General features: G+C 39.2%; 1 protein-coding gene across 1 annotated transcript in view; it reads right to left on the bottom strand.

Moving 5' to 3' along the window:
* Positions 1 to 2,163: 2,163 nt before the first annotated feature.
* DNMT3L (DNA methyltransferase 3 like) overlaps positions 2,164 to 9,864 on the bottom strand; it is a 23,435-nt gene continuing 15,734 nt past the window's right edge. The window contains exons 13-16 of the mRNA XM_042458391.1: positions 8,917 to 8,992; positions 6,955 to 7,094; positions 4,234 to 4,319; positions 2,164 to 2,710 (exon numbers count right to left, since the gene is read on the bottom strand). Of these exons, the coding sequence (XP_042314325.1) occupies positions 2,566 to 2,710; positions 4,234 to 4,319; positions 6,955 to 7,094; positions 8,917 to 8,992 (447 nt within the window). The 3' untranslated portion in view covers positions 2,164 to 2,565. The remainder of the gene's footprint in view (positions 2,711 to 4,233; positions 4,320 to 6,954; positions 7,095 to 8,916; positions 8,993 to 9,864) is intronic.

Consider the following 9,864-nt stretch of genomic DNA (forward strand, 5'->3'; position numbering starts at 1 on the left):
AAAGTTCCTTGATATTCTCCATCACCATGTATGGCTGTGAGAGTTGGAAAGTGAAGAAAGAAATAAGAAAAAAAATACAGCCGGCCCTTGGTATCCATGGGGATCCATTCTTGACTCCACCACAGTCCTCTGCGGATACCAAAATCTGTGGATGCTCAAGTCTGTGTTGTCCCCAATGGCAGAGTAGCCACATGGCCACACCAAAATTGGGGACAACAGGTCTTCAATAGAGACATGTGCAAGTGGCTTGTGCACCACCATTAGGAGCAACGGGACTTGTTGTCCTGCATGGCAGCGCAGTCATTCGGAACAGGACTCTCACAGATATGAAGGGCTGGCTATACTGAATAAAATTGGCAATAGAATGAAAAGCAGTAAAAACATGACCATGTAAAAGTAAACAACAAATAAATACAACAGCACATTCTGAAAGTCTGTCGGGGAAGCCATCTCCCAGCAATTAGTCATCAAAGACCTACTGAAACAAACAAACAAACAAACAGAAAAGTCTTCATCTCCCTACAGAAGGATAGTGGGAAGGGTCCTTATTTAACCTCTCCAGGAAGAGAGTTTTGAACACTACAGAATTAAAGTAGTTTGACACGACTTCAACTGCCAGGGCTTAACGCTACGGAATTCTGGGATTTGTAGTTTTGTGAAATATTTAGCCTTCTTAGGTTTGGTGCCAGGACAAATTACAAATCCTAGGATTCCATAGGATGAAACTATGGGAGTTAAAGTGGTGTAAAACTGCACCAGTTCTGCATTTGTGGCAGCAAACAGCTCCTTGACATGAAGCTGTGTGGCTGTTAGGACAAAGAGAAAGCCCACCTCAGGAGATCTCAAAGCACAGATAGGGAGAATCCAGTCCTTCAGACAACCAGGGACTAATCCATATCAAGCTTTAAAGGATTTTTCTCAATCCTACCATCTTCTCAAGTGTATTTGAAGAGGACTCCAAAGAGAGGCTTCCCCATGGCTGCTCCCAGGCTGTGCAACTCCCTTCCTTGGGAGGTTGAGTCGGTCATCATGTCCAGCTCTTTTTTCACCAGCAAGTTAAGAGACTTTTATTGAGGCAGGTCTTTGATTTTTTATTTATTTATTATGGAACAGTGTGTAAAATGATGCACTGCATTTTTCACCTTTAATGGAAATCATGGCTCGTTACAGACGGGCACCCTAGGACGGACTCTTCCAGACGCCCCTAACCCTAGCACGGACTGAGTCTGTATGAAATGGCGCCATCTTGATGTAGCAGATGTGCTGCGTCCGCATGTCGCGCCCCAGAAATGATGCCACGAGTGCGTGCTTCGGCACTTGTGGCGTCTCTTCCAGGTCGCAAATTGCGCTCCTTCTTTGTAGCGTCCGGAAACCGCACCGTTTGGTTGCTGCAGTTCCCGGATGCTGCAACCAGCAGCGGCGCGAGACTGCCCCTTCTGGGCGGTCTGTAACGCGCCCAAGTTTTTAAAATACTATTATAGTGTTTTTAACTGTTTTAAATCAAGTTTTAAAAATAATATTGCTTAATTCTTTTAAAACTTTTGGAAACTACTTGTTTTAGGTTAATTTTTAAAAATTATTGTAACCCACTTTGAATCCCATCTTGGGAGAAAGGCAGAATACACATTCCATAAATAATTAAATAATGTGCACTTTTAATTGTACCCGAACTCAGTCTAATCCTCTTTCCAGCAGAAGCAACAAAAACAAAATCTAGCCAGGGCAAAAAACAAAACAAAACCCTGTACATCCAATAAATTACAACATACTATTTTATGACAGCCTAACCTAAACTCCACAAGTCTTAGAGATTTCAAAGATGCAGTGATCAACAGAGTCAATACCCCTTCTCCCAAATTACACACATGTTGCTTTTGCATGAAATATATTTTTCATAGGCAGGAAATCCAGCATGTGAAAGTGAATGCTTATAGCTGTTGCCTGATATAAAAAGGCTCCTGAGAAGAGGAGTCTTGCCACTGTACTTATACTCACTTTTTATGGGACTATAAACATGAGATGTTTCTATAGAACTTAATGATGTCGAGAACTTTGGTTTAAAAATGAATGCTCCCCCCCCCCCCCCCCCCAAAAAAAAACTCTAATAGAAATATTATTTCAATAGCAAGATGATTCTTACCAAGTTTGTTCTCTAGGAAACTGAAGCTCTAGTGAAAAGATATAGTTTTGGGAGAATCAACTACCTTATTGAAATGGCTTTCTTTTCTCTTCTCTTAATCAGGGGTCCTGAATTAGTGGTAATTCTTAACATTCATGGCAGCATTTCCTAATTTCGTGCACTGAAAGATGGTTTAAAACACATTTGGTGCTATTAATGTATATTGAAAGTCCAACAAAACATTCTGGATGGATTGCCAACCAATTTAGCCTGATCTGCTCTCATGCTGCTATTAGCATACTAATAATGGCAAGCAACAGGTGATTTTTTTTATCTGCATAGAGATTTTTATTATTATTTGCTAATGTTTTCATATTAAAAGCACAGATGCAATGGCAGGCTGAAAAGCAAAATTTTCAACCTTCACTTTTAGGTTAAAGCATGTTTTAAGAGAAAGCCCTAAAATAGTCTTTCAAGGGAACAAAAAATTCACTAATGATAGTGGCTGGACGCTGAGAGAAGATTCTGGTCCTAAGGATCTTCTTTGCCAACAGAGACAAATCCACATAGGAGGATGCAGCAGAATATTTGCTGGAAAAGGGGAAAAGAAAACTTTTGTTATGGTAAACATGTATTCCTGGACCACATTCTTTCCCCTTAATTGCCATTTGATTTAAACTGTTGTTTCAAACTGTGCATATTTATTTATTTATTTAGTATTGCCTAGGCTTTTTTGCCTAGGAAATGTCTCTCTGGCACAGAACAGCTTTTTGTCCCATGGATAATCAGGATCACTGAATACCTCCTTGTTCCCTAACAAAAGTGTTGTGCCCTTTTTTGCTGAATGGCTATGTTGGTTGTAGGATTCTGGGAGCAGTACGGAAAAAAGGTAACATTTCTAGTACATGTTCCTAACTCATACCTGAGGAAGTCTTTAAAAACAAATTCAATGGTGGCTGGTAAATCGTATGCTAGTGAGGCAATGAATCCACTCTGACATTTCAATAACAGTTTAAAAGAGCTATCTAAGTACTGAACTTATTTGACGGACTGAGTTCAGCGCCTAGGATAACTCTTGTAAAACAGGAGTCGATTTTTTGGCTAAATGATATGGGACCAAACAGCTGCCATTGCTAAAACTAATTTTTGATTTTCCTATACTGTACTTGTGAACAAGGAATAACTTGTGCATACTGTTTGGTCCTCTAAATTTTCCGACTCAAGATAATGTGAATTACAGCAGAAAATACATTCCTTAGCATTACCATTGAAAGAACCCTATGCAACCCTTGTTTGGGGGCCTTTAATGACAGCTCTATTTAGAAATATTTACTTTGCATGGGTTATAATGGTGACAAAAGCTTCATCTCATCCAGAGTTGGAAATGTGGCCAAGTTGTGTGTGTGTTTTTAATTGTAATCTCATTTTCATTCATCAGGGCACTGTTTAAGCCATACCAGAAGTAGGTAAAAGGGGACAACTCCATGACTGTGTTTTCTCAAAATACAAATAGTAATTCTCTTTTTGTAATAGTGTGCTTATTGCAACATGCAATTTTAGGCTCTCTGTGGGTCTGCAGTAGCAGATAGGGGACATTGCTATTGCTTTAGAATAATCTTCAGGCCTTTGGGGGCAAAATATGGATTGATTTTTAAAAAATTTGGAGGGATTTTTAGGGGACCATACTTTGTAGTTCCAAAGAAATGCATGCAGCCCATGGGCCACATTTCACCTATCCCTAAACTGTAGCAAAGAAATATTGTTTATCCTTATAAAAGGAAGCTGGGAAACCACAGAAATAATGAAAAGCCTAAGAATTTTCAAATACAGAAAACAAATTGCTTAAAGATAATCCACAGCTGATTTGCAGGGCTGGCCCAAAATATCTCACTACTTGAGGCAAAACAGAAGATGCTGATCCCTCCTTTCCACTCCAAGCATGTAAGTTACTTTATCAGGCACCTGGCAGCAACATTGGCAATGACAGTGCCCTCTTCCAGCATTTGCTGACTAAAGACTCTAACCTCACTCTGCCTAACAGCAGAGCTCTCCTGCTGATCTGGATCACAAAGAAATACTCTAGAACAAAAATTTCTGAGAAACATGTGATTTACCTGTTAACAGATGGGATATTGCTCCATATATGTGCTGCATTCTGGATGATGTCATCAGATCGCTTATAAGTGAGCACGGCTTCCATCTTTTAAAGGTACAAAATCATAAATATACTTTAATGTTTATACACTGCCAATACCACACAACATGGGACATGTTTTTTAATAAGAAATATAATATAATGAAATCAGTGATTTGAGACAGTGGGGGCTTTTATGTTTAGGGCTTTAAAGGTATTAACCAGGTCTTTCAATAGGGCTCAGAAACAAACCAAGAGCAAATGGCAATTAAATATTTTCAAAACAATTTACTCACTCTGAGATCAGTACAAGGTGCCCAAGCATGTGATCGATGCTGGATGCCTCATTTTTGGCTTGAGAGGGAGTGCACCAGCAGTGGAGGTGGTGGTGGGTGAAAGAGTGGGACGCATATGTGAAAGTCACCTGCTGGCATTGCTTCAAAGTACCCCAGGTAATGGGGAATTTCAGGCAGCTTTGGGGCCACAATACTCTGCCCTGCTCCTAGAGTATTTTAGCCCATGTTGATTGTTGGCCTGTATGGAGCCTAAAGAGATGAACAGTAGTGCCCTCTTGAACAAATTTCTGTGACATGCCTTCTACTGAAATCAGCACAAACCAGTATACCCCCACCTGCCAGGCAACACAGAAAGACAGCATAGATAATAGTACTGAACATCCCTTAAAGGATAGAAATGCCAGGATTGCATTCCTCAGTTGAATTCCTCCACAGAGTATCCATCAGGATAACCAAACTGACTTGGCCAAGAATGTACTATCTGAACCAGTTCAAGGTTGGAGGGTTGCAAAGAGAGTTCATCTTTCTGCTTCCTTAGGAAGAGCTGGCACTTATCTCACCAGTTAGGAAGCATATTATCATCTCTGCCAGCCACCTGGCCATTCCACCTCTGGCAGCCTTAATAAACTGATACAGGCAAGGGAGGACTGGCCTCATTCATCCAAGAATCTTGTCTATATCTTTAAGTTGAACAAACTTGAAAATATATGTAGCAACAGAACAAGCTGAAGCTTCAGGAACATCCACAGTCACGTTAATTTATCCATGCCTTGGCTCCCCGCTTCCTTGCTTTTGACTCTAACCTCTATAACCTCTTGCTTGGTTACCATATATTCCTTCCTATTAACAGTTTTATTTTCAGTATGAGCAGTTCTAATGAAAGTTTAGTGCTCGTGATAAATCTCCCCATACCATGGTGAGGCAATCCAGAGTAGATAGTACAGTGTCACTGTATACAAAGCGACCATAGTGAAACTGCTGAATACATGAATCTGACACATACATAATGACCTTTTTACTATGCCAGCCCAGCAGTTGGCCACCATCCCAGACTAGCAATGTAATGGAAAACACAAGAACATTTCCCAGGAAAGAGAATTATTTCTGAAAATCAACAGAAACTAGATGAATATTACAAATCTATCCCCATGTTCTTCATCTATTCTCAAAATGTTATAGGTATGTTAAGTGGAATGGATATAATAAGTGGGATATAAATACCCCAAATAAACAAACAAAAAAACAGGTTTGCCATAGTCCCAGAATGACTATTTAAAGAGTTTACGGAAATTTGAAGCCATTTATAGAAATCACGACCTCAAAATCAGCACTAGTAGAGGTTTATTTACATGGCTGGTATCAACTAAGTCAGTTACGAATGTGCAATCTAGAGTTAAGCATTCATGACTGTTTCATATTAATGATCCCTATGTATTTTGTAGTTTAGGGGATAAACAGGGACTGTGAAAGTCCCCCAGTCCCCACTTAGGAGTTTATTACACTGGGGCTAATTTCGGCATTAAAGAGAGATTAAAGTGCATTTAAAGCATCCCGCAAATGAAGCGAAAATTGCAAGTAATTGCATGATCAGAAATGAATTGTCACTGAAATCCTGAAAGTAAAAAGATGCACGTTAAAATGCTTCTTTGTGACCACTTTTGTGCAACATTGGGTGAAATCGTTTCATGTAATTATGCAATTTTCCTGGGATATTCGCAGGATAAACTCCTGATCTCCTTCATGTGATAAACGTCTTAGTGAACAGCAGCCACTGTGTTCAGTGGGGGTCAGTTCTTCTGTCAGTCAGGAAGAAGCTGACTGACCTTCCCACCTCCCCTTGCACAAGTGATCTCCCCTTGCAAAAGCAAGTGCAATGAGGCATTCTGACAGGGATCTTGCGTCTAGCTGTTGCACCAGGGATCACTCAGCAAAAGGGGTGGTTGTCCAATTGATTGTGGAACAGACCCCTGTTACTTGCAGCAGCAGCAGCAGCAGCAGCAGCAGCTGCCAAGTAAGTAAAGATTGCTGACTGTCACTTCACAGCTACACAACTACAGTAGTTACACATTTGTAACTGCCCAAGTGAATTCAGGCCAATATTTCTACCTCTCTCCATCCTACGATCTCTGGGTAGCTTAAAATCAGTTGAACAATTTAAAATTTGAATATGAAAAATAATGCAGACATTCTAAGATCATATTAAACAATTGCATAGCTGAAATTAAAACAATATAAAATCATGTATTTTATTTTTAATGTCAATTCCTTATGCAAATTGCACCTGGCTGTGATAAGCATTTTTTTACAACTGTAAACTGTTCCACTGAAAATCTATATTATATTTAGTTATGTAAGTAACATAAAACATTTTCATATTCACTTCCCAAAAGGTTTTTTTCACTTGCCTGAAAAAAACGTGAAGCTGTGTCTCTCGTTTCTTCATCAAGAACTAGGTTGTCTACAAACAGCCAAAAAAATGGCTTGTGGCTTCCTTCTGGGGGTTTCGTGTACTGAAGTATACGCATGTACTGGTAAAAGTAGCAAGCTTTTGAGGGGGAAACAAAGAGAAAATGGGTCATAAAGTTTCTGAACAAATGCTAGAATAATTGGAAAATGTTGTATAAACTTTATAATCTGCCAAGCCATTTAATGTAGGGAGCTGTCATTTTACTTCAGTGGTTCACATTTAAGATCCCTGTACTAAAGATAATATATATTGACTGGTACTACAGTTATGTATACATTCAGAATGAACCCCCCCCCCCCCCCCGAGTTGTGTTCTGAATTTGGAATGAGGTAGAGGTGCTGCCATCCAGGGCCCACGTATAACACAAACCAAAGATTAAATTTTACAAAAGCATGGCAATATAAGAACAACAAGAATATGAAGCTGCATTAATCTTTCCCATTTGGAGAGGGATTCCAGATTGGGATGAGCACAGCAGCAAGCCATAAAAGTTTCAAGAATTCTTCTGTGCTTTCTCTAATTCAAACACTGATGATCATTGTCACAGTCTGCACGATTTATTAAAGTGAGGTGGATATTACAGCACAGCTTTTCTTACTCTTCCAGAGTTTTGAAAAAATACTGATTTGGAATATAACCCTTTATAATCTCCTTGGCAACATTGTCAGGAGCCATGTGGACTGGGAAACGGTAGTCCAAAACGTTACTTTTCCATGTTCTACTTTTGGTTGCATCAACTGGACTGTTTTCAGAATGTCACAATGCTTATACTACATGGTCTCAAAGTTGCTCAAAGTGTGATATGATGGTATTAACATAATTCATGGGAGAAAGGCTAAATTGCCCATTTCTTACAACAGGCTTGTTTGTCTTTTTTATACCTTGGCTAAGTAGCCTTGGCTCATTTTTCATGAGAATGGCTGTGCATAAATTTTTACATAGTGACCAAAGGGGGAAATGCAATAAAATTATTACAAAATCTTTGAATTCCAGAGAACAAAACACGGCAGTAGCACAACGGATTTATGCTAACCTAGATTTATCACAGGGCTGGTATTATTTACTACCTGTTTCACCTGTCTAATTGTTTTTAAACTTTTATTGTAAAGTTTTGAAAAATGGTTTTTATCTCATGAGCTGCCTTGGAGAAAGGTGACATAAAAATGAATTTAGTTAATTAAATAAACAAATATACTGGCAGTCTGTACAAAAGGGCATACATGGGTAGGACTGGGGTGTGACAAGAAAATCTGACTTAAAACCTGTCAGATAAAAGATGTTCCCCTAGCACTCTCCTAGCTGGAGAGAGGAAGGAAGAAGTGGATGGAGATCATTGCTCCCTTTCCACGTGTGTCAAATATAAGATGCCATCAGTAAGCCTGACAGATATACTTTAGAAGTTGTTCCATTTTCATCTTGTTTCTGCTGGTATTGTTTGTGGAGGAGCACAAAGCAACCATGCTTAGGGTTGTGCCATGTGGCTACAACAGTTACAACTATTAAATTTCATGTGGAAGCAAGGTCTCATCTGATCTTGGAAGCTAAGCAGGGTCAGCTCTGCTTAGTACTTGGAGGGGAGACCACCAGGGAATATCAGGTGCTGTAGGCTATACACTTGTTCAGAGGAAGGAACTGGCAAAACCATCCCTGAGTATTCTTTGCTTAAGAAAACCCTATAAAATTCATGGGGACACCATAAGTTGACAGGAGACTTGAAGGCACACACACTCACACAGACTTCTGAAATCAATGGAGCTTATTCCCAAGTTAATATGTTCAGGACTGGGAGTGTATCATCTAATTCATTTTAGAGAAGAGTGTAGAAAAAAGGAATAACAAAAGTAAATCACATTGGATAGACCTGAGACATTATGAACAGTGTCAGGTTTGTATATCTTACCAGAAGGATGATTGTAAGACTTTGCCACTGGTGGCGTGGATCCAAAAATAAAATCAAATGGGCCCCACTCTTCTATCTAATAAATTAAAGAGAACAACTTTAGAAATATGGATGGAGTAGAGCACATTTTGTATTTTATTGGAAATGAGTTCTTTTTCATGCATAGCAGTTTCCCCCAGTCTGTTGTGTTCTAGATGAGTCGGGCTATGACATTTGTAAGCCTCATGCTACTTCCACATAATCTGCCCCATACACTCAGGCCCACTGGGGGACATTTGCTTCAACCAGCAAGAACTGCACTGGAAACTGTTGCATGAGGACATTTTCATCGCCACCCCTAGACTGTGGAGTGACCTGCCAGGAGAGATCTGACAGCTAAAGATGCTGTCTGAATTTAACAGTATTAAAGACCTATCTCTTCTGGCAGGGCTATTTTATCAATTTTAAACTATGAATTTAAATGGGTATATTTTAATCTGGATCATTTTAATGTGTAAGTGTTGTTTTAACCCTATGTTGATATGTTTTGATTTATGTGTTTAATGGTCAGTTATATATTATATTTTAATCTATGTTGTACCCCACCTCAAATCTTGGGAAGAAGCAGGTAAGAAATAATAATAATAATAATAATAATAATAATAATAATAATAATAATAATAATAATAAGGATGGCAGGTTAGAGGAATCTGATACAGATGTTTTAGGAGCCTACTTGTTCAATAGCTATTCTGGTGACCATAACTGGCACAGTCTTGCCTACTTCTAAATTTTCCCAGTGACCTTATCAAGTAGGCTACCTTTAACTGCATTAACCAGTTCCTCCAGTAGCAGCTAGTGGCTTTTATGTAAATGCAGCTTTAGTAATATCTTAAAAGGACCTATCAAGGATGCTGGGCTCTTTTGAGGATGAGATTCAGAACTTTGGGTAGATAATTAAACTCTGGA

The sequence above is a fragment of the Sceloporus undulatus genome, chromosome 3 (genome assembly GCF_019175285.1).
Source record: "Sceloporus undulatus isolate JIND9_A2432 ecotype Alabama chromosome 3, SceUnd_v1.1, whole genome shotgun sequence".
NCBI lineage: Eukaryota > Metazoa > Chordata > Lepidosauria > Squamata > Phrynosomatidae > Sceloporus > Sceloporus undulatus.